This window comes from Theropithecus gelada, chromosome 9, assembly GCF_003255815.1.
Source record: "Theropithecus gelada isolate Dixy chromosome 9, Tgel_1.0, whole genome shotgun sequence".
NCBI lineage: Eukaryota > Metazoa > Chordata > Mammalia > Primates > Cercopithecidae > Theropithecus > Theropithecus gelada.
In genome coordinates this window covers 37378710-37403565 of record NC_037677.1, presented here as the reverse complement: position 1 = coordinate 37403565, position 24856 = coordinate 37378710, and the positions used below count along the sequence as shown (strand labels likewise).

The following is a 24856-nucleotide window of genomic DNA, read 5'->3' as shown; positions in this document are numbered from 1 at the left end:
AGATGTTGCAATTGGTAGGTTCTTTTTTGAGATAGGAACTTGCTCTGTTTCTCAGGCTGGAGTGCGGTGGTGTGATCTCGGCTCACTGCAGCCTTCACCTCCCAGGCTCAAGTGATCGGCTCACCTCAGCTTCCTGAGTAGCTGGGACTATACGCGTACACCACCACACCGTGCTAATCTTTGTTTTTGTTTGTTTGTTTTTTGTTTTGAGACCGAGTCTTGCTCTGTCTTCCAGGCTGGAGTGCAGTGGTGCAATCTCAGCTCACTGCAAGCTCCGCCTCCCAGGTTCACGCCATTCTCCTGCCTCAGCCTCCCGAGTAGCTGGGACTACAGGCACCCACCACCACGCCCGGCTAATTTTTTGTATTTTTAGTAGAGACAGGGTTTCACCATGTTAACCAGGATGGTCTTGATCTCCTGACCTTGTGATAATCTTTGTATTTTTTATAGAGATGGGGTTTTGCCATGTTGCCCAGGCTAGTCTTGAACTCCTAGGCTCAAGCAGTCTGCCTGCCTTGACCTTCCAAAGTGCTGGGATTACAGGCGTGAACCATCGTGTGCAGCCATTTGGGATGTCTTTATTGTAGAGTAGGTGTAAAGAAATTTAAGTGTATCTACAATGCTTGTATAATCTAGCTAGATGTAATTTTTCCATTTTAACAGTATTTTAGGGAACATTTTTAAGGCCAAGATAAGGAGAAATATAATAATACAAAGTTGACTTTGAAATGGCACACAATTGGTGATGACTGTAATAATTTATAGCCATCCAGTTAGAACTTCCTGCCCTTTAATGGGGTGTGTTTTTTTTGTAATGTTTTATAATTATTTGTAATTAATTGGGACAGATAAGCTTACTCTAGTGTACTCTTTCATTCTAGGTGGAAATTACTAATCTTGATAGATTAGAAATTCACATCAGCATGGTCTTAACTTTGTTTTTCCTTAAGGAATAAACTTCATTTATTTATTTCTATTTTTTATTTTTATTTTTTGAGAAGGGTCTCCCTCTGTCAGCCAGGCTGGAGTACAGTGATGTAATCAATCACAGCTCACTGCAGCCTTGACCTCCCAGGCTCAAGTGATCTTCCCACCTCAGCCTCCTGAGTAGCTGGGACTAAGGCATGTAGTACCATACCAGGCTAATTCTTGTATTTTTTGTAGAGACAGAGTTTTGTCATATGGCCCTGACTGGTCTCAAACTCCTGGGCTCAAGTGATCCTCCTGCCTCCCAGAGTGCAAGGATTACAGGCGTGAGCCCCTACTCCAGGCCCTTTATTTTTTTATGTTTTATGTTTTATTTTTTTTTTTGAAGCGGAGTTTCACTTTTGTTGCCCAGGCTGGAGTGCAATGGCACCATCTCAGCTCAGCTCACCACAGCCTCCACCTCCCGGGATGAAGTGATTCTCCTGCCTCAGCCTCCTGAGTAGCTGGGATTACAGGCATGTGCCACCACGCCCAGCTGATTCTGTATTTTTAGTAGAGATGTGGTTTCTCCATGTTGGTCAGGCTGGTCTCAAACTCCCTACCTCAGGTGATGCACCCACCTCGGCCTTCCAAAGTGAGGATTGGGATTACAGGCATGAGCCACCACACCCAGCCCCATTTGTGTTTGTGGTAGAAACCACTTAGAACGTTAGATCTATCCTCTTAACAAAAATTTAATTATATAGTACCATGTAGTTAACTGTAAACACAATGTTATACAGCAGATCTCCAGAACATTTTTTTATCTTGCATGACTGAAACTTTATACCTATTTCCTATTTTTACCTTTACCTGTATTTCCTATATTATACCTATACCTATATTTCCTATTTCTCCCTACTCCTAGCCCCTGGCAGCCACCATTATGGTTTCTGCTTTGATGAGGTTGATTACTTCACGTTCCTCATGTAAGGTATTTGTCCTGACTGACTGACTTCACTTAAGCATAATGTCCTCAGGGTTTATCCATGTTGTAGTATATTACACTATTTCCTTCTTTTTTATCCCTGAATAATATTCTGTTGTATGTGTATACAACATTTTCTTTATCCATTCAGCTATTGGATATTTAGGCTGTTTCCACCTCTTGGCTACTGTGAGTAATTCTCCTCTAAACTTTTTATATAGCGAGAGAAAGATTCTCATTATGGTTAAGAGTCTTTGCTAGGCCGGGCGCGGTGGCTCAAGCCTGTAATCCCAGCACTTTGGGAGGCCGAGACGGGCGGATCACGAGGTCAGGAGATCGAGACCATCCTGGCTAACATGGTGAAACCCCGTCTCTACTAAAAAATACAAAAAACTAGCCGGGCGCGGTGGCGGGCGCCTGTAGTCCCAGCTACTCGGGAGGCTGAGGCAGGAGAATGGCGTGAACCCGGGAGGCGGAGCTTGCAGTGAGCAGAGATCCGGCCACTGCACTCTAGCCTGGGCGGCAGAGCGAGACTCCGTCTCAAAAAAAAAAAAAAAAAAAGAGTCTTTGCTTTCTGTTTTAGAGGTATTATTTTGCTATATACTTCACGTGGGGAAGATTGCTTTGTTGGTTATACCTTTGAATTCTTATCATCATAGGTCTGAAGCTGCGTTGGACCAGGAACAGATTACTGCTGCTTATTCTGTAGAACATAATCAATTAGAGGCCCATCCAAAGGCAGACTTTGTCAGACTTTGCCTCAAGTGAGGCAGAAGTACAAAAGTTTTTAAGCAGATCTGTGGAAGATGTTAGACCTCACCATACTGATGCAAATAATCAATCTGCTTGTTTTGAAGCACCTGATCAAAAGACCTTACCCACTCCACAAGAGGAGCGGATTTCAGCTGTAGAAAGTCAGCCTTCCCGGAAAAGAGTGTTTCCCATGGATCTAACCATATGCAAAAACCAGATGAGCAGAGAAGTGAACCATCTGCAGGCATTCCTAAAGTAACCAGCAGATGCATTGATTCAAAAGAACCAACAGAAAGGCCAGAGGAGAAACCAAAAAAGGAAGGCTTTATACGATCTTCCGAAGGACCAAAACCTGAAAAAGTATATAAATCTAAATCAGAAACTCATTGGGGCCCACGACCAAGCTCCAACAGAAGGGAAGAAGGTAATGATAGACCTGTGAGAAGATCAGGTCCCATTAAAAAACCTGTACTTAGAGATATGAAAGAGGAACAGGAACAGAGGAAGGAGAAAGAAGGAGAAAAGACCGAAAAGGTGATTGAAAAAGTAGTTATAAAGCCTGAAAAGACGGAAAAGAAGGATCTTCCTCCTCCCCCACCACCACCTCAGCCACCAGCACCGATTCAGCCACAGTCAGTTCCACCACCAATTCAACCAGAAGCAGAGAAATTTCCTTCAACAGAAACTGCAACTTTGGCTCAAAAACCATCTCAGGATACTGAGAAGTCTCTGGAACCTGTGAGTACTGTTCAGGTAGAGCCTGCAGTTAAGACTGTAAACCAACAGCCTGTGGCAGCACCAATAGTCAAAGAAGAAAAACAACCTGAGAAAGTCATCAGCAAAGACCTTGTTATGGAGAGGCCTCGTCCAGATTCAAGACCAGCAATTAAAAAAGAATCAACTTTACCTCCCAGGACCTACTGGAAAGAAGCTAGAGATAGAGATTGGTTTCCAGATCAAGGATACAGAGGTCGAGGCCGAGGTGAATATTACTCCAGAGGTCGAAGCTATAGAGGTTCTTATGGAGGGCGTGGCAGGGGTGGTAGGGGACACACTCGAGATTATCCTCAGTATAGAGACAATAAGCCAAGAGCAGAGCATGTACCCTCAGGGCCTCTCAGACAGCGAGAAGAAAGTGAAACACGGAGTGAGAGCTCCGATTTTGAAGTTGTCCCCAAAAGAAGACGACAGCGGGGTTCAGAGACTGACACAGACAGTGAAATTCATGAAAGTGCAAGTGACAAGGATAGTTTAAGTAAAGGCAAACTTCCCAAAAGAGAGGAACGGCCTGAAAACAAAAAACCTATGAAGCCTCAATCTTCTTTCAAGCCTGATAATCATGTTCGAATAGATAATAGACTGCTAGAAAAGCCTTATGTAAGGGATGACGATAAATCTCAACCAGGCTTTCTTCCTAAAGGAGAGCCTACAAGGAGAGGCAGAGGGGGAACATTCAGGCGTGGTGGGAGGGATCCTGGAGGCCGTCCATCACACCCTTCCACTTTACGAAGACCAGCTTATCGGGACAATCAGTGGAACCCAAGGCAGTCAGAAGTTCCTAAACCAGAAGATGGAGAGCCACCAAGAAGACACGAGCAGTTTATTCCTATAGCAGCAGATAAACGACCTCCAAAATTTGAGCGAAAATTTGACCCAGCTAGAGAAAGGCCTCGAAGGCAGCGTCCTACCCGACCACCAAGGCAAGACAAACCACCTCGATTTAGACGGCTAAGAGAGAGGGAGGCTGCTTCAAAATCAAATGAGGTGGTAGCAGTGCCCACAAATGGCACAGTTAATAATGTGGCTCAAGAACCAGTTAATACGATTGGGGATATTTCTGGGAATAAGACACCAGATTTATCTAATCAGAACTCTTCAGATCAGGCAAATGAAGAATGGGAAACAGCTTCTGAAAGCAGTGATTTCAATGAGAGGCGAGAGAGGGATGAAAAAAAAATGCTGACTTGAATGCACAAACAGTTGTAAAGATTGGAGAGAATGTTTTACCGCCAAAGAGGGAAATTGCAAAGAGAAGTTTTTCAAGTCAGAGACCAGTAGATCGTCAGAATCGACGTGGCAACAGTGGTCCACCCAAATCAGGAAGGAATTTCTCAGGTCCTAGAAATGAAAGGAGAAGTGGTCCACCATCAAAAAGTGGGAAGAGAGGGTGAGTACTTTGTTTTAAATATAGTTGCTTCCGCACCTTTAAAGAAGCTTAAAAGTAGAGTTCTTGGTTGAAGAGCCAGTCTAGATAAAGGACCAAAAAACATTGTTCTTCCCAAATGCTTTATTCTCTGTTCTCAAAGTGTAAGGGTGCTTAAGGAAGAGAGGCTAAGGTGTCTTAGGAGTCTTTCCCTGCTAAGTTACATTTTCCAGAAGAGTCCTCTTGGAAACTTGTAGCTTTGGGAAAATGTACGCATCTAGGGAGGGACATGTACGGTGTCCTTATTTGGTAAGTATCTGATGAGTAACCCTCCCTTCTTTCTCAGTTTCTCCTTATAAACCTCTAGTGCTACACAGGTGTCCTCCAAGGTTTAAATTAATGTTATAACTGTATACTTTATCACTCAATACTGGTTTCTTGAGAATTAGTGTTGAACATTAAGGATAAATTGTATTCTTATCTTGGGTTGCGAGTCTATAATCAACAATCATCTATAGAGAGGCCCAGAAAACAAATCCCTGTTCTACTGCCAAGGACACCAGTAACATAATTGCCATGGCAATGGATTTTTTTAAAGAATTTTTCTCAAGTAAGCTAAACTTGGCCTGTTTTTTTAAGTATTAAGATGTTGGGCTGGGCGCAGTGGCTCACACCTGTAATCCCAGCACTTTGGGAGGCCAAAGCACGAGGTCCTCACACAAGGTCAGGAGATTGAGACCATCCTGGCTAACACAGTGAAACCCCGTCTCTACTAAAAATACAAAAAATTAGCCGGGCATGGTGGCAGGCGCCACCGGGAGGCAGAGCTTGCAGTGAACCGAGATCGTGCCACTGCACTCCAGCCTGGGCCACAGAGCAAGACTCCGTCTCAAAAAAAAAAAAAAAAGTCGTTGGTTATAGTAAGCTAGTATTGATTTCTTTAGTATTAGAAAGCATTATAAAGTAGCAGTTAAGATTCAGAATGCCTAGGTTCAAATCTAGGCTCTGATACTTTCTAGTTGCTTACCCTTTGCATCCTCACCAGTAAAATGGGGAGAAAATAATAGCACTTAATGTGTGAAGATACTAAGATGATACTTGTGATGCACTTAATACTTGGTATATAGTAAGTAATCATTATTATGTGTGCCCTGCTTTTAGAGCAATTGCCAGGTTTGCAGCCTGAGCTGATAAGAATTTAAGAATTTATTTGGACTGTATGGTATTAATCTGAGTTCCTTAGGTTTACATACTTAGCACTTCAGGTTACTATACTTGTAAGGTATATTTGTCTATTTTCTGTTGATATAACTAAATACCTGAGACTGGGTAATTTATAAAGAAAAGAAATGTATTTCTTGCAAATCTCTTGGCTGCAAAGTCCAAGGTTGAGGGGGCCACATCTTGTGAGGGCCTTCTTGTTGGTAGAGACTCTGCAGAGTCCCAAGGCACCATGCTTATCACATGGTGAGGGGGCTCACAAGAGATGGCAGGACTGGCTTTTATAACAGACTCATTCATGATAACTAACCAACTCCCTTGATAACCCATTCATTAACCTGTTAAGGATCAATCCATTCAGAAGGGCAGAGCCCTCATGACATAATCACCTCCCAAAGTTCTCACCGCTCACCACTGCTGCACTGGCATTAGGGACCAAGTTTCCAACACATGAACGTTTTCTTTTCTTTTTTTTTTTTTTTTTTTTTCTGATGGGGCAGGTGGGGAATGGAGTCTCACTGTCACCCAGGCTGGAGTACAGTGGCACAATCTCGGCTCACTGCAACCTCCACCCCCCTGGGTTCAAGCATTTCTCCTGGCTCAGCCTCTCTAGTGGCTAGGATTACAGGCGTGCACTACCATGCCCAGCTAATTTTTGTATTTTTAGAAGAGACAGGGTTTCACCATGTTTGCTAGGCTGGTCTCGAGCTTCTGGCCTCAGGTGATCTGCTCACTTCAGCCTCCCAGAGTGCCGGCCCCACACATGAACTTTTGAGGGATACGTTCAAACCACAGCATTAGAGAAGATATACTTGCTGTTCCAGATAATTTAGAAAGAGGAAATTTTTACTTGGAATTTGATTCCCTTAAAATTCCAAGAGAATCAGGATAACCAAAATAAATAGAATAGTTTATTTCCCGTAACCAAACAATTAGAATTTTAAGTAACAATACTCAAAGTTTTGATATGATTTTTGTGCCATGTAAATCTCAACTAAGTAGCAAGATTTTTGTGCCACCTAGATAGGTAGCAACAACTTTGAACCTATGGAAATGGCAGTGACGATTATAATTAAATGTTTTATAAGAGCACCATGTAGAAGAAATGAACTCATTCCTAAAATGTTTGAGGTTATGGCCAGGGACATGGTAAGCTTTTATCTTGAGTAATACTATAGGCTAGGATGAAAATGTATTAGTAAACCCATTTCCCATGATCCTTTTCACTTGGAAATTTTAAAAAATCAACCTGAAATTATTCTTTTAGGAAATAAGAACTGTAGGGGATACATTTGGTTTGTGAAGTGAATTATTTCTATATTAAGGTTTTTAAAATAATTATATCAATGTGTAAATCTGATTACTTTTTTGAAATCTACATAGTTGTAAATATAGAATGCTTTTTAAAAATTTTTATTTTCATATGCTGCCCACATTTGGAGAGCATCCATTTGTGAATACTTTGAACTTGCTTGGATCACAGAAATGTTCTATAAACAGTGTTAATTAGCTCATTTATAATATGATAGACAAATAGATTCTTTAAGAACTTCAGGTATAATTAGAATTCTAGAATTTAATTGCTGGAAAGAACTCTAGGGAGCTAGTCTACTTTCTTGGGAAACCCAGTTTTAGTAAGGTTGTATTCAACAAAAGTCACTAATGCTTGTTTGGTTACAGTTAGTTTTCTATCCCAGCAGTGTTTCATCTTAGAATGAACTTTAGCAACTGCCAATAAGAGCATTTTTCTTTTGTTCGGATAGGTGGAAATAGTAATACCTCAAGTCATCTTTTTGTAGGCCATTTGATGACCAGCCTGCAGGCACAACTGGGGTTGACCTCGTCAATGGCAGCTCTGCACACCATCAGGAAGGAGTACCCAATGGTACAGGACAAAAGAACTCCAAAGATTCTACTGGGAAAAAAAGAGAAGACCCCAAACCAGGTCCTAAAAAACCTAAAGAGAAAGTGGATGCTCTGTCTCAGTTTGATCTCAACAATTATGCAAGTATGTCTTAGGTTTCTTTCATTTTATTTATTTATTTGTTACATTTTAAAATGTAGATGCCACAATTAAAGAAGTTTTCCAAGAAGGAAAGAGTTGGACATTCAAGGTATACATAGTGGCTGATTATGAAATACTAACTAATTGAACTTAAACTAAAATAACTCCAGCTTTTAGTGTAGCCTTGAATGCTTAATAAAATTTTTGTTAAAAATAATCCAATAGCATTGCACTGTTCTTCCAAAAAAGAGGAAGAAAATTAAGTAAACACTCTAGTTTGCCAGATTTGAGAAAGCACAGAAATTTGATTCTTAGTTATATTGGTATAGATGTATTATTAAAAACAAAAGGAACTAAATGTTAAACTTGGTGAATTATGTCCTTGGTAAAATTGGTGTCTAAGATACAGCAAATACAAAATAAATAATAGGACAAGAGGCAGTGTCACTGTGGATAACTGGGAAAGCCATGAAGTAATAGAGGATCAAATGTGAAGGATAATACAAGCAACAAGAAAATACTAGATGAGGAAACAGACAAGGAGTATCTGTGTATAGACATTTATACATGTAAAATGTACTATTTGCCATTCATTTGGGTGAAACTGGAAATACTGAATAAAATCGAGATATTTACTAAGTTAATACCAGATAGCTCAGATAGTAGTAATAATAGTAGTAATAGGAAAGTTGGGTTAGTTGCGGTTATTCTAGTATGAGAGATGTAGATGAGGTTTTTCTTTCATCTGCCTAATGGTTATTTGTACATATTAAGCCCTGATTTGAGCACAGCTCATGGACATTATTTTTTGACCAGTGGTTCCCCACATCATCAGCATTACCTGGAAATTTGTGAGCAATGCAAATTCTTCATTGTTTGTTTGTTATGAGACAGAGTCTTACTCTGTTGCCCAGGCTGGTGTGCAGTGACACAATCTCGGCTCACTGCAACATCTGCATCCCAGACTCAAGCAATTCCCCAGCCTCAGCTTCCCGAGTAGCTGGAACTACAGGCATGAGCCACCATGTCCAGCTAATTTTTTGTTGTTGAAGAGATGGGTTTTCGCCATGTTGTCCAGGGTGGTCTCGAACTCCTGAGCTTAAGCCATCCGCCCGCCTTGGCCTCCCAAAGTGCTGGGATGACAGGCGTGAGCCACTAGGCCGGGCGCAGTGGCTCAGGGCTGTCATCCCAGCACTTTGGGAGGCCGAGTTGGGTGGATCACCTGAGGTCAGGAGTATGAGACCAGCCTGACCAACATGGAGAAACCTCATCTCTACTAAAAATACAAAATTAGCCAGGCATGGTGGCGCATGCCTGTTAAAAAAAAAAAAAAAAGACATAACAAAAACAGATAAAAACTATATTTCTGAAGTGGTGATAGAAATTAAGCTATTCACTTCAACTCATTAAAGTTATCTTTAAGAGTTAGTCACCTTTAGTTCTTTTTCCTGGTAACATTATTTTTAAGTAATATGCCTAACCTAAAATGGTAAAAAGAAGAGGGCACTGGAAACTAAAATGTAGTGTTCAAATTTTCCATAAATGCTACATGTAGTTGGGTGAAATAAGGAAGTTGAAATAATAAGATAGGCTTTACGCACACACATTTTAGTGTAAGTGAAAAACTGAGATGATATTAGAATTATGATGAGGTCTTTCCATCAGTCTGAAGTAATGTGTGCATGACATCCTTTGAAGTGTTTGACTCAGACATTTCATTGAAATGAGAATATGCTTCATTTTACAGAGTTCATGATTTTTAAAAGGATTTTAAAAACAAGTAGACTTGTCTTATAAATCAGAATCAACTGGGATTTTTTTTCTTTTGAAATCAAATTTCCTTTTTTTTTTTTTTTTTTTTTGAGACGGAGTCTTACTCTGTGGCCCAGGCTGGAATGCAGTGGCATAATCTCAGCTCACTGCAACCTCCACCTCCCCAGTTCAAATGATTCTCCTACCTCAGCCTTCTGAATAGTTGGGACTACAGGCGCGTGCCACTATGCCCAGCTAATTTTTTTTGTATTTTTAGTAGAGACAGGGTTTTACCATGTTGGCCAGGCTAGCCGTGAACTCCTGACCTCATGTGATCTGCCTTCCTTGGCCTCCCAAGGTGCTGGGATTACAGGTGTGAGCCACCATGCCCAGCCAGTTTCTAAGGAGTGAAAGCCAGTAGTCATTTTTCATTTCATCTCTCAGTGTATGTTAATGCTAAGTTTTAACTATTTTAGAAGAATTGTTTGTAGATAGTTTCTCTGACCACTTCCCTGATCATACCTATGTTGCTATACCTAACAAGTATCACCTTCCCTTGTTGCTGTACCCAACAAGTTATCACCATCCTGAATTGTATACTTATTGTTTCCAAGAAAAATATTTTTATTGTATGTGTAATTTCCAATTAAAATATTGTATATTGTTTGAAAATTAAATAATTTCTTTAAATTGCTTCACTCTTTCTCGATACTTACACTTATTGTTCAGATATTATACCTATAATAAAAAATTACATTACCTGAAGTAATTTAATTTTTCTTGGAACTATTATTTGATGGATTTATATTTCACATACTGACTGGGATATAGGATAATTTTAAGATAGACAAAGTAATGGTTAGTGGGAAAAGAAGTTGAAAAATGATCTTGAGTTATTCATCACCTAGATGATTTTGGTATGTGTTCACCTATGCCATCTTACATTCACACACAGCTTACACATTTATTTATTTTAATTGATTGATTGAGACAGGGTCTCGCTCTCCCAGGCTGGAGTGCGGTGGCATGATCTCAGCTCACTGCCGTCTCAACCCCTCCAACTGAAGTCATTCTCCTACCTCAGACTCCCGAGTAGCTGGGACCACAGGCGTGCACCTAGCTAATTTTTACATTTTTTCTAGAGACAGGGTTTCACTACGTTGCCCATAACACATTTATTTTTTAAAACTCCACACTGTAGACAAGGCTCTACATAAAACAGAGACATTAAGAGTCATAAGACCATCTAGGCCGCTCATCTTACCTTAAATCAGCTTATTTCATTTTTTAAAACATTATTTATTTATTTATATGTTTGGTTTTAAAGTAGAGACAGGGTCTCCCCATGTTGCCCAGGCTGGTGTGAAACTGTTGGCCTCAAATGATCCTCCCACTTCGGCCTCCCAATATGCTGAAGCACTAAGCCAGTTTATTTCATTTTTTGAAAAAGAGAAATAATAGTAACAGCCACCTCTTAGAATGGTTAGATGCAAATGAGGTAGAATGTTTTGTAGATCTTTTAAAGCACTATACAGATCTGAGGCTAAGAGATAGAGGTTAGTTCATAGGAAAATTTTGATTTTGTTTCTTTTTTAAGGCATTACCACTATATTACTTAACTATATCATTTAAAACGATATTTTTAGGATTTTTTGGACAGAGTCGCACTCTGTCACTCAGGCTGGAATGCAGTGGCACGGTCTCAGCTCATTGCAACCTCCACCTCCCAGGTTCAAATGATTCTTGTGCTTCAGCCTCCCAAGTATCTGGGACTACAGGTGTATACCACCACACTCGTCTAATTTTGGTATTTTTAGTAGAGAGAGGGTTTTGTCATGTTGGCCATGTTGGTCTCGAACTTCTGGCCTCAAGCAGTATGCCCATCTTGACCTCCAAAAGTGCTGGGATTACAGACGTGAGACACTGCACCTGGCCAGTTTTAGGATTTTTATTTTTAACTTTTAAGTGAATGAAATCTTTTCAAATCTTTACAATGAATGGCCATGCTATAGGGTGGGAAACATATGAAAAACAGAAAATATCTTAAATCCTTTTCCACACCCACAGTGTTGTTATAATTGATGATCATCCTGAAGTAACAGTAATTGAAGATCCCCAGTCAAATTTGAATGGTGATGGTTTTACTGAAGTGGTATCCAAAAAACAACAAAAACGTTTACAGGATGAAGAACGCCGAAAGAAGGAAGAACAAGTCATACAGGTTTAAATCTGGTTTCAACTTGTTGCTGGTTATTTACATTTGTTGCCCAACATGTATCAGCAAATGTTCAAGGTTTTTATCTACTTGTAATGTCAAGACTGTATTCATTATTCAGGTGTTAAGAGTGACATCATCTTCCCAACTTTAAATCATTTTGGCCGGAATCAAAGGAAATTTTAAATAAAATATAAGGACTGTAGCTCCTTATATTTTGACTTATAGCAAAGACCATCTTTTTTTTCTTTTTTTTTTTTATACTTTAAGTTCTAGGGTACGTGTGCACAACGTGCAGGTTTGTTGCGTATGTATTCATGTGCCATGCTGGTATGCTGCACCCATTAACTCATCATTTACATTAGGTATTTCTCCTAATGCTATCCCTCCCTCCTCCTCCATCCCACAACAGGCCCTGGTGTGTGATGTTCCCCTCTGTGTCCAAGTGTTCTCATTGTTCAGTCCCCACCTATGAGTGAAAACGCGCAGTGTTTGGTTTTCTGTCCTTGTGATAGTTTGCTGAGAATGATGGTTTCCAGCTTCATCCATGTCCCTACAAAGGACATGAACTCATCCTTTTTTATGGCTGGATGGTATTCCATGGTGTATATGTGCCACATTCTCTTAATCCAGTCTGTCATTGATGGACATTTGAGTTGGTTCCAAGTTTTTGCTATTGTGAATAGTACTGCAGTAAACATACATGTGCTGTGTCTTTATAGCAGCATGGTTTATAATCCTTTGGATATATCCCCAGTAATGGGATGGCTGGGTCACATGGTATTTCTAGTTCTAGATCCTTGAGGAATCACCACACTGTCTTCCACAGTGGTTGAACTAGTTTATACTCCCACCAACGGTGTAAAAGTGTTCCTGTTTCTCCACATCCTCTCCAACACCTGTTATTTCCTGACTTTTTAATGATTGCCATTCTAACTGGTGTGAGTTGGTATCTCACTGTGGTTTTGATTTGCATTTCTCTGATGGCCAGTGATGATGAGCATTTTTTCATGTGTCTGTTGGCTGCATAAATGTCTTCTTTTGAGAAGTATCTGTTCATATCCTTTGCCCACTTCTGATGGGGTTGTTTGATTTTTTTCTAGTAAATTTGTTTAAGTTCTTTGCAGATTCTGGATATTAGCCCTTTGTCAGATGGGTAGATTGCAAAAATTGTCTCCCATTCTCTAGGTTGCCTGTTCATGCTGATGGTAGTTTCTTTTGCTGTGCAGAAGCTCTTTAGTTTAATTAGATCCCATTTGTCTGTTTTGGCTTTTGTTGCCATTGCTTTTGGTGTTTTAGTCATGAACTCCTCGACCATGCATTTGTCCTGAATAGTATTGCCTAGGTTTTCTTCTAGGGTTTTTACGGTTTTAGGTCTAGCATTTAAGTCTTTAATCCATCTTGAATTAATTTTTGCATAAGTTGTAAGGAAGGGATCCAGTTTCAGCTTTCTACATATGGCTAGCCAGTTTTCCCAGCACTATTTATTAAATAGAGAATCGTTTTCCCATTTCTTGTTTCTGTCAGGTTTGTCAAAGATCAGATGGTTGTAGATGTGTGGTATTATTTCTGAGGCCTCTGTTCTGTTCCGTTGGTCTGTATCTCTGTTTTGGTACCAGTACTATGCTGTTTTGGTTACTATAGCCTTGTGGTATAGTTTGAAGTCGGGTAGCGTGATGCCTCCAGCTTTGTTTTTTTTTTGCTTAGGATTGTCTTGGCAGTGGAGGCTCTTTTTTGTTTCTGTATGAACTTTAAAGTAGTTTTTTCCAATTCTGTGAAGAAAGACATTGGTAGCTTGATGGGGATGGCTTTGAATCTATAAATTACCTTGGGCAATATGGCCATTTTCATGATATTGATTCTTCCTATCTGTGAACATGGAATGTTCTTCCATTTGTTTGTGTCCACTTTTATTTCGTTGAGCAGTGGTTTCTAGTTCTTGAAGACGTCCTTCACATCCCTTGTTAAGTTGGATTCCTAGGTATTTTATTTTCTTTGAAGCAATCGTGAATGGGAGTTCACTCATGATTTGGCTCTCTGTCTGTTATTGGTGTATAAAAATGCTTGTGATTTTTGCACATTGATTTTGTATCCTGAGACTTCGCTGAAGTTGCTTATCAGCTTAAGGAGATTTTGGGCTGAGACGACGGGGTTTCCTAAATATGCAATCATGTCATCCACAAACAGGGACAGTTTGACTTCCTGTTTTCCTAATTGCTACCCTTTCTTTCTTTCTCCTGCCTGATTGCCCTAGCCAGAACTTCCAACACTATATTGAATAGGAGTGGTGAGAGAGGGCGTCCCTGTCTTGTGCCAGTTTTCAAAGGGAATGCTTCCAGTTTTTTGCCCATTTAGTATGATACTGGCTGTGGGTTTGTCATAAATAGCTCTTATTATGTTGAGATACATTCCGTCAATACCTAGTTTATTGAAAGTTTTTGGCATGAAGGGCTGTTGAATTTTGTCAAAGGCCTTTTCTACATTTATTGAGATAATGTAGTTTTTGTCTTTGCTTCTGTTTATGTGATAAATTACGTTTATTGATTTGCATGTGTTGAACCAGCCTTGCATCCCAGGAATGAAGCCAACTTGATCTTGTTAGATAAGCTTTTTGATGTGCTGCTGGATTTGGTTGACAAGTATTTTGTTGAGGATTTTCACATCGATGTTCATCAGGGATACTGGTCTAAAATTATGTTTTTTTGTTGTGTCTACCAGACTTTGGTATCAGGATGATGCTGGCCTCATAAAATGAGTTAGGGAGGATTCCCTCTTTTTCCATTGATTGGAATAGTTTCAGAAGGAATGGTACTAGCTCCTGTTTGTACCTCTGGTAGAATTCAGCTCTGAATCCGTCTGGTCCTGGAGTTTTTTTGGTTGGTAGGCTATTAATTATTGCCTCAGTTTCAGAGCCTGTTACTGGTCTATTCAGGGATTCAGATTCTTCCTGGTTTAGTCTTGGGAGGGTGCACGTGTCCAGGAATGTATCCATTTCTTCTAGAGTTTCTAGTTTATTTGCGTAGAGGTGTTTATAGTATTCTCTGATGGTAGTTTGTATTTCCGTGGGATAGGTGGTGATATCCTCTTTATCATTTTTTATTGTGTCTGTTTGATTCTTCTCTCTTTTCTTCTTTATTAGTCTTGCTAGCAGTCTATCAATTTTGTTAATCATTTCAAAAAACCAGCTCCTGGATTCACTGATTTTTTTTGAAGGGTTTTTTTTGTCTCTGTCTCCTTCAGTTCTGCTCTGATCTTAGTTATTTCTTGCCTTCTGCTAGCTTTGAATTTGTTTGCTGTCACTTTCCTAGTTCTTTTAATTGTGATGTTGGGGTGTCGATTTTAGATCTTTCGTGCTTTCTCTTCTGGGCATTTGGTGCTATAAATTTCCCTCTACACGCTGCTTTCATTGTGTCCCAGAGATTCTAGTATGTTGTGTCTTTGTTCTCATTGGTTTCAAAGAACATCTTTATTTCTGCCTTCATTTCGTTATGTACCCAGTAGTCATTCAGGAGCAGGTTGTTCAGTTTCCATGTAGTTGAGCGGTTTTGAGTGAGTTTCTTAATCCTGAGTCCTAGTTTGATTGCACTGTGGTCTGAGAGACAGTTTGTTGTGATTTCTGTTCTTCTACATTTGCTGAGGAGTGCTTCCAACCATGTGGTCAATTTTGGAATAAGTGCAGTGTGGTGCTGAGAAGAATGTATATTCTGTTGATTTGGGGTGGAGAGTTCTGTACAAGTCTATTAGGTCCACTTGGTGCAGAGCTGAATTCAAGTCCTGGATATCCTTGTTAACCTTCTGTCTTGTTGATCTAATATTGACAGTGGGGTGTTAAAGTCTCCTATTATTATTGTGTGGGAGTCTAAGTCCCTTTGTAGGTCTCTAAGGACTTGCTTTATGAATCTGGGTGCTCCTGTATTGGGTGCATATATATTTAGGATAGTTAGCTCTTCTTGTTAAATTGATCCCTTTACCATTATGTAATGGCCTTCATTGTCTCTTTTGATCTTTGTTGGTTTAAACTCTGTTTTATTAGAGACTAGGATTGCAACCCCTGCGTTTTTTGTTTTCCATTTGCTTGGTAGATCATCCTCCATCCCTTTATTTTTAGCCTATGTGTGTCTCTGCACGTGAGATAGGTCTCCTGAATACAGCGCACTGATGGGTCTTGACTCTTTAGCCAGTTTGCCAGTCCGTGTCTTTTAATTGGGGCATTTAGCCCATTTACATTTAAGGTTAATGTTGTTATGTGTGAATTTGATCCTGTCATTATGATGTTAGCTGGTTGTTTCGCCCATTAATTGATGGAGTTTCTTCCTAGCATCGATGGTCTTTACAATTTGGCATGATTTTGCAGTGGCTGGTACCACTTGTTCCTTTCCATATTTAGTGCTTCCTTCAGGAGCTCTTGTAAGGCAGGCCTGATTGTGACAAAGTCTCTCAACATTTGCTTGTCTGTAAAGGATTTTATTTCTTCTTCACTTATGAAGCTTAGTTTGGCTGGATATGAAATTCTGGGTTGAAAATTCTTTTCTTTAAGAACGTTGAATATTGGCTCCCGCTCTTCTGGTTTGTGGAGTTTCTGTGGAGAGATCTGCTGTTAGTCTGATGGGCTTCCCTTTGAGAGTAACCCGTCCTTTCTCTCTGGCTGCCCTTAACATTTTTCTCATTCATTTCAACCTTGGTGAATCTGACTATTATGTGTCTTGGGGTTGCTCTTCTCGAGGAGTATCTTTGTGGTGTTCTCTGTATTTCCTGAATTTGAATGTTGGCCTGCCTTGCTAGGTTGGGGAAGTTCTCCTGTATAATATCCTAAAATGTTTTCCAACTTGGTTCCATTTTCCCCATCACTTTCAGGTACACCAGTCAAACGTAGATTTGGTCTTTTCACATAGTCCCATATTTCTTGGAGACTTTGTTCGTTTCTTTTCACTCTTTTTTTCTCTAAACTTTTCTTCTCACTTCATTTCTTTAATTTGATCTTCAGTCACTGATACCCTTTCTTCCACTCAGTCGAATCAGCTACTGAAGCTTGGGCACGTGTCACGTAGTTCGCGTGCTATGGCTTCAGCTCCATCAGGTCATTTAAGTTTTTCTCTATGCTGTTTATTGTAGTTAGCCTTTCGTCTAATCTTTTTTCAAGGGTTTTAGCTTCCTTGCAAAACATCCTACGTTAGCCCAAAGTAGTTTATTATTACTAACCTTCTGAAGCCTACTTCTGTCAATTCGTCAAAGTCATTCTCCATCCAGCTTTGTTCCATTGCTGGCAAGGAGCTGCGATCCTTTGCAGAAGAGGCGCTCTGCTTTTTAGAATTTTCAGCTTTTCTGCTCTGGTTTCTCACCATCTTTGTGGTTTTATCTACCTTTCATCTTTGATGATGGTGACCTACAGATGGGGTTTTGGTGTGGATGTCCTTTTTGTTGATGTTGATGTTGTTCCTTTCTGTTTGTTACTTTTCCTTGCAACAACCAGGTCCCTCAGCTACAGGTCTGTTGGAGTTTGATGGAGGTCCACTCCAGACCCTGTTTGCCTGGGTATCACCAGCGGAGGCTGCAGAATAGCAAATATTGCAGGACAGCAAATATTGCTGCCTGATACTTCCTCTGGAAGCTTTGTCTCAGGGGCACCTGGCTATGTGAGGTGTTAGCCCCTACTGGGAGGTGTCTCCCAGTTAGGCTACACGGGGGTCAGGGTCCCACTTGAGGAGGCAGTCTGTCTGTTCTCAGAGCTGAAACTCCATGCTGGGAGAACCACTGCTCTCTCCAGAGCAGTCAGACAGGGACATTTAAGTTTGCAGAAGTTTCTGCTGCCTTTTATTCAGCTATGCCCTACCCCCAGAGGTGGAGTCTACAGAGGCAGGCAGACCTGGTTGAAATGCGGATGGGCTTCCCCCAGTTCGAGCTTCCCAGCCGCTTTGTTTACCTACTGAAACCTCAGCAATGGCGGACACCCCTCCCCCAGCCAAGCTACCACCTCGCACTTTGATCTTAGACTGCTGCCCTAGCAGTGAGCAAGGCTTCGTGGGTCGGGATATAATCTCCTGATTTGCCGTTTTCTAAGACCATTGGGAAAGTGCAGTATTAGGGCGGGAGTCCCGATTTTCCAAGTACAGTCTGTCATGGCTTCCCTTGACTAGGAAGGGGAAATCCCCCGACCCCTTGTGCTTCCCGGGTGAGGTGATGTCCCACCCGGCTTTGGCTTACCCTCCTTGAACTGCACCCACTGTCCATCCAGTCCCAGTGAGATGAACCAGGTATCTCAGTCGGAAATGCAGAAATCACCCATCTGCGTTGATCACACTGCGAGCTGAAGACCGGAGCCTTTCCTATTTGACCATCTTGGAATGGCAACTACTACTTCCTCAAGACCATCTTTACTTTAACAACATATTGTATACTAGGGATACCTTATTTGCCCCAAGGCAAAGTTGAGTTGATTTTAAATTATCTTGGAAAGCTAATGAACACAAATGTCACGAACCAGTAGATTTTGGATTCCTGGCCTACAAAAGTATCTGTTGTAATCTATATTAGTTCATTTAAATACACAGTGTGAATCAAGATAAATTATTCGTTTAATTGCATATAACCTTTGGAACCAAATTTTCAGAAGTCATTTATTTAGGAAGGTAAAATAGTAGTGCATCTCCCCTGTATCATAACATACCAGCCACACTGCCCAAATTAATGTCTGTGGCAAATATATGAGTTAAGACTGTAAGTCGCATTTTGTTAGCTTAGTTAAGGTTTGTTGCCAAATGAATTTACTGCAAACTTTCTTAGTTCTTGAATTTCAGAATTGTGTACTGGTATGTCGAGAATGTACAATACCTATTTGTCTTTTGTCTCAATATCATCTTGGCTTCTCATCATTTAAAATCTTATTAGCAACCCTGACATTTTGTAGTTTGAGTACCTATTTTGCAAAGTAAAGCAGCCAAGTTAGTGGGAGTTAGTTTTGTTAAAAGTTGCATTTATGAACTGTTGCTTTCAGCTGCATTTTTGACAAAAATTATCCCTGTTAATTTTTTAAGGTCTGGAACAAAAAGAATGCAAATGAAAAAGGAAGAAGCCAGACTTCTAAGCTTCCTCCAAGATTTGCCAAAAAACAGGCTACAGGAATCCAGCAAGCACAGTCTTCAGCCTCAGTTCCACCTCTAGTGTCGGCTCCACTTCCACCTTCAACCTCAGCCTCAGTTCCAGCCTCAACCTCAGCTGCAGTTCCAGCAACCTTAACTCCAGTTCTAGCCTCAACCTCAGCTCCAGTTCTGGCCTCAACTTTAGTTCCAGTTCTGGCCTCAACCTCAGCTCCAGTTCCAGCCTCACCCTTAGCTCCAGTTTCAGCCTCAGCCTCAGTCTCAGCTTCAGTTCCAGCCTCTACTTCAGCTGTAGCTATAATCTCTTCTTCAGCTCCAGCCTCAGCCCCAGCTCCAACCCCCATCCTTGCCTCAGTTTCAACTCCAGCTTCTGTCCCCATTCTTGCCTCAGCCTCAGTTCCCATTCTTGCTTCGGCCCTAGCACCAACTTGAGCTCCAACACCAGCCCCAGCAGCCTCTTCCCCAGCTGCCCCAGTCATCACAGCACCAACTATCCCAGCCTCAGCCCCAACTACCTCAGTCCCACTTGCCCCTGCCTCAGCCCCAGCCCCAGCCACCACCCCAGTCTCAGCCCCAACTTCCGCCCCGCCTGCTCCAGCCCAGACTCAGACACAGACCCACAAACCAGTCCAGAATCCACTACAGACTCCATCACAGTCTTCAAAACAGCCGCCACCGTCAATTAGGCTGCCTTCAGCTCAAACACCTAATGGCACAGATTACGTAGCCTCAGGAAAATCCATCGAGACCCCACAGTCACATGGCACTCTGACAGCTGAATTATGGGATAACAAGGTGGCCCCACCAGCTGTGCTGAATGATATCTCTAAGAAATGTAAGTTACAAAAGAGAAGTGAGGGGTGGGGAATGGCATGGGAATACTGAGGTTTCTGTTCAATTTTATTTATGTACTCATTAAGTGTTTTCTAGCCATCTCATTTTTTTATTGTAGGAAAAAGTAATAGTAATCCTCTCTTAACTTTCTTAAAATTTTTGTTTTAAGCATGTTTAACAAGCATATTATATTTTATGGAAATAATTTTGTGTTGATGAGAAAATAATAGGCAATGTTTGGGGGAGACTTGTACATGCATACCTCATTTGATTACACTTTGTGGACACTGCATTTTTAAAAATTAAAAGTTCATGGAAACTGTGTCAAGCAAGTCTTCTGGTGTCATTTTTCCAACAGCATGTGCTCATTTCATGTTCTGTGTCACATTTTGGTCATTCTTGGAATGTGTCAAATTTTTCATCATTTATCTGTTATGGTGGTCAGTTATCTTTGATACTGTAATTGTTTCAGGGTACCGTGAACACCCAAATAAGATGGTGAACTTAATTGATAAGTGTTTTGTGTGTTCTGACCACTCCATTGACCAACTGTACCCTGGTCTCTACCTCTCCTGGACCTCCCCATTCTTTAAGAACACAACAGTATTGAAATTAGGCCAATTAATAACCCTCTAGTGGCTTCTAAGTGTTCAAGTGGATGGAAGAGTCATGTACGTCTGACTTTAAATCAAAAGCTGGAAATGATTAAGCTCAGTGAAGAAGGCATGGTGAAAGCCAAGATAGGTCAAAAGTTAAGTGCTACTTCAGTAATCAATACTAATGATAAGAAAGTAAAACAGTCTTATTGCTGATACAGAGTTTTAGTGGTCTGGGTAGCAGGTCAGTCCAGCCACACCATTCCCTTAACCCAAAGCCTAATCCGAAGCAAGACCCCCATCTCTGTTCAATTCTGTGATGCCTGAGAGAGGTGAGGAAGCTGCCAAAGAAAAGTTTGAACCTAGCAGAGGTTGGTTCAGGAAGTTTAAGGAAAGCAGCCACCTCTATCACATTAAAGTGCAAGGTAAAGCAGCAAGTTATCCAGAAGATCCAAAACTGAGATAATTGATGAAGGTGGCTACATTAAATAATAAATTTTTAATGTAGACGAAACAGCATTCTATTGGAAGAAGATGCCGTCTAGGCCTTTCATGACTAGAGAGGAGAAGTCAGTGCCTAGCTTAAAAGGACAGGCTGACTCTCTTGTTAAGGGCTAATTTATCTGGTGACTTGCAGCTGAAGCCAGTGCTCATTTACCATGTTTGAAATCCTAGAGCCCTTAAAAATTATACTAAATCTACTCTGCTTGTATTCTAGAAATGTAACAACAAAGCCTAGATGACATCACATCTGTTTACAAAATGGCATACCTAATTTTTTTTTTTTTTTTTTTTTGAGACAGAGTTTCACTCTTGTCACCTAGACTTGAGTACAGTGCAGTGGCGCGATCTTGGCTCACTGCAACCTCCACCTCCTGGGTTCAAGCAGTTCCCCCTGCCTCAGCCTCCTGAGTATCTGGGACTACAGGCACACGTCACCCTGCCTGGCTAATTTTGTATTTTTTGTAGAGACAAGGTTTTGCCATGTTGGCCAGGTTGGTCTCGAACCCCTGACTTCAGGTGATCCACCCACCTCAGCCTCCCAAAGTGCTGGAATTACAGGTGTATGAGCCACCATGCCCAGCCCATACCTATTATTTTTAAGCCCATTGTTGAGATCTACTGCTCAGGGGGAAAAATGCTCAAAAGCTTTCCTTCAAAATACAAGCTTGTTGACAAGGCATCTGGACACCCTAGAATTGTGATGAAGGTAATACAGGAAGATTTATGTTGTTTTCATGCCTTCCAACATGGCATCCATTCTGCAGCCCATGGATCAAGGAGCATTTAGACTTTCAAGTCTTGTTACTTAAGAAATACATTTTCTAAGGCTACAGCTTCCATAGACAGTGATTCCTCTGATAGATCTGGGCAAAGAAATTTGAAAACCATGTGGAAAGGATTTACCATTCTAGACTCCTTTGAGAACATTAGTGATTCGTGGAAGGATTTCACAATATCAACACTAATAGAAGTTTGGAAGAAATTGATTGTAACTCTCACGGATGACTTGGAGGAATTCAAGACATCAGTGGAGGAAATAACTCTGACGCAAAGAAAGTTGTTTCTTGTGATGAAATCTCCTGGTAAAGATGCTGTGAACTTTGTCGAAATGACAGCAAAGGATCTAGAATATTACATAAACTTAGTTGATTAAACAGCAATGGGATTTGAGACTATTGACTCCAGTTTTGAAAGAAGTTCTACTGTATGGGTAAACAGTATCACATACTACAGAGAAGTCATTCATGAAAGGAATAGTCAATGTTACAAACTTCATTGTTGTCTTAAGTAATTGCCACAGCCATGCTAGCTTTCAGCAAACACCATCCTGGTTAGTTAGCAGCCATCGACATCACTGGCAGGACTCCACCAGCAAAAAAATTACGATTCAAAGATTAACATGATGATTAGCTTCTTTTTTAGTGGTAGTTTTTTTTGTTGTTTTTTAATTAAGGTATGTACCTTTTTAAAGACATGATGCTATTACATATTAGACTGTAGTATAATGGAAACAGAACTTTCGATATGCACTAGGAAACCAGAAAATTAGTGTGACTTGCTTTATTGCAGTACTTGCTTTATTGTAGTGGTGTGGAACTGAACCCACAATGTTTCTGAGGTATGCCTGTATGTTGATACATAATCTTTGTAAGTGTGATTTGAAAAGTGATTGTTTTATTGGCTGGCTAGTAATAGCCAAACAATAGGAGATTAAGGAAAGGGTTAAATGAGTTAGAGATTATTAGACTCTAAATCTTAATCGTGTTTCCTATGGCTTCTTCTTTCCAGTAGGTCCCATTAGTCCACCACAGCCACCTTCAGTCAGTGCATGGAATAAGCCCTTAACATCGTTTGGATCAGCTGCTTCATCAGAGGTAGGAATAGGCTTTTAACAGCATTGGTGGGGTCAGCGTGCTGGGTTTTCCCTAACACTTCAGTGTGGCCGGGTGTGGTGGCTTATACCTGTAATCCTAGCATGGTGGGAGGATTGCTTGAGTCCAGGAGTTTGAGACCAGCCTGGGCAACATAGTGAGACCCGCCTGGGCAATGTAGGAAAACTCTGTCTCTACATACAAAACAAAAAATCGCCGGTGTGGTGGCATGTGCTTTTGTAGTCTAAGCTACTCTGGAGGTGAGGTTGGACTATCACTTGAGCCTGGGAGGTCAAGGCTACAGTAAAGTCATAACTGTGCCACTGTACTCCAGCCTAGGTGATAGAGCAAGACCCCATCTGGAAAGCAAAACAAAACTTATAACATGCCTCAGAATTAACCTGGAGGGCAATTAAAACTTAAGATTGCTGAGCCCCATGCCCATAGTTCATGACTTATTAGGTCTGGGTTGAGGTTTGAATACTTTGGCTGCTACATCTTTACATTTATAAGATGTGTCACTTTTAAACATTAAACACTTGTTTTCAATTTAGTCTCAAGAAAGACTTTAATGATACAGAAAATAAAAGTGCAGTTATTGTTTTCTGGACTTTTCTCCCATATTTCTATCTTGAGGACTTAAGTAATATAAGTATTTAGAAACTGTTTATAGCAGATTGTTATTCGAACATAATTTCTCAAATGTGATACTGGTAAATGACTGTTAGGGGTCAGTGATTCTTCATTCATTCATTGAACGAAAATTTATTAAGCACTCACACTATTCTAGGTAGTGTTCTAACCTGTGGGCTTACAAAACTGGTACTAAAAACAGTCAGAAAGCCCTACCCTCATGGAACTTCCATTGTCCTGTGAGGAGAAAGCACTAATAAAAAAACATATTGTGTGTTTAATGGTGATCAGCACTGTGGAGAAAAACAAAGCAGGGAAGGTACATAAGGAATTTTCCATGGTTCACAAAGACAGTTTAATATAGGGTGACCACAAAAGCCTACTTAGATAATGCTTGAGTTAAAGACTTGAAGGAGATAAGAGAGCATGCTATTCGAATGTCTGAGGAAAGGAGATACCAGGTTCAGATTGTAGCAAATACGAATGCCATGAGACAGCAGCACGCTTGGTTTGTTTGAGGAAGTTCAGGGAAGTCCATGTGGCTGGAGTGAAGTAAGAGATGGAAAGAGAATAGATGAAGTTGGAGGTCACACCTGAGTAGCAGGTGGATCCTACAGGGCCTATGGAAGAGGTAGGAAGACATTGGAGGGTGTTGAGCAAGGAGTGACAGGATCTGACTTCTAAAATTATTCTGGGTGGTCTGTGAAAAATAATCCATAGGTGGCAAGAGTAGAAGTTAGGATATTACAATAATCAAATGATGATAGCTTAAAACCTGGGAAGTGGCATGAAAGGTCATAGTTAGTTTCTGAGTATTTTGAAGATTAAGCTGACAAGATTTACTAAAATGTTAAATGGAGTATGAAAAGGGACAGAGGAGTCAAAGTTAGCACCAAAATTTTGGGGTTGAACAGTAGGAAATACTAGAATTTTCAGTAACTGAGATTGGAACATTCTAAATGGATCCGGTTCGGGGTGAAGATAAGTTCAGTTTTTGACATGTTAGATTTAAGATGCTTATTATACCTCTTAGTGGAAATGTCAGGTAGTTGGATATGAGTCTGTAGTTCAGAAGAGTTCATCTAGTTTGAAGATAATGAATTTGAAATTGTTAGCATATAGATGATGTTTAAAGTGATAGAATTGTATAAGGTTACCAAGGGAGAATGAGAGTAGTTAGGAAAGAGAGTCAAAAATTAAGTCTTGGGGCTTTCTGACTCCAGGAAATGTAGGAATTAGAGAAGCTAAGTGATTAGAGAAGTATCCTAAAAGGCAAGTGAAAGATAAGTTCAAAGAAGGAATAGATTAAGTGTGTCAGATGGCTGCTGGCAGGTCAATTAA

The 24856-nt window shown here is 40.6% G+C and overlaps 1 protein-coding gene across 1 annotated transcript in view; it reads left to right on the top strand.

Annotated features, from left to right (window-relative positions):
• Window positions 1-22885, top strand: part of LOC112631452 (protein PRRC2C-like) — a 48269-nt gene extending 25384 nt beyond the window's left edge. The window contains 7 exon segments of the mRNA XM_025396613.1: window positions 2554-2650; window positions 2652-2826; window positions 2829-4814; window positions 7811-8023; window positions 11836-11989; window positions 19015-19912; window positions 22800-22885. Coding sequence (XP_025252398.1) covers window positions 2554-2650; window positions 2652-2826; window positions 2829-4615 — 2059 coding nt within the window. The 3' untranslated portion in view covers window positions 4616-4814; window positions 7811-8023; window positions 11836-11989; window positions 19015-19912; window positions 22800-22885.
• The last annotated feature ends 1971 nt before the right edge of the window (window positions 22886-24856 follow it).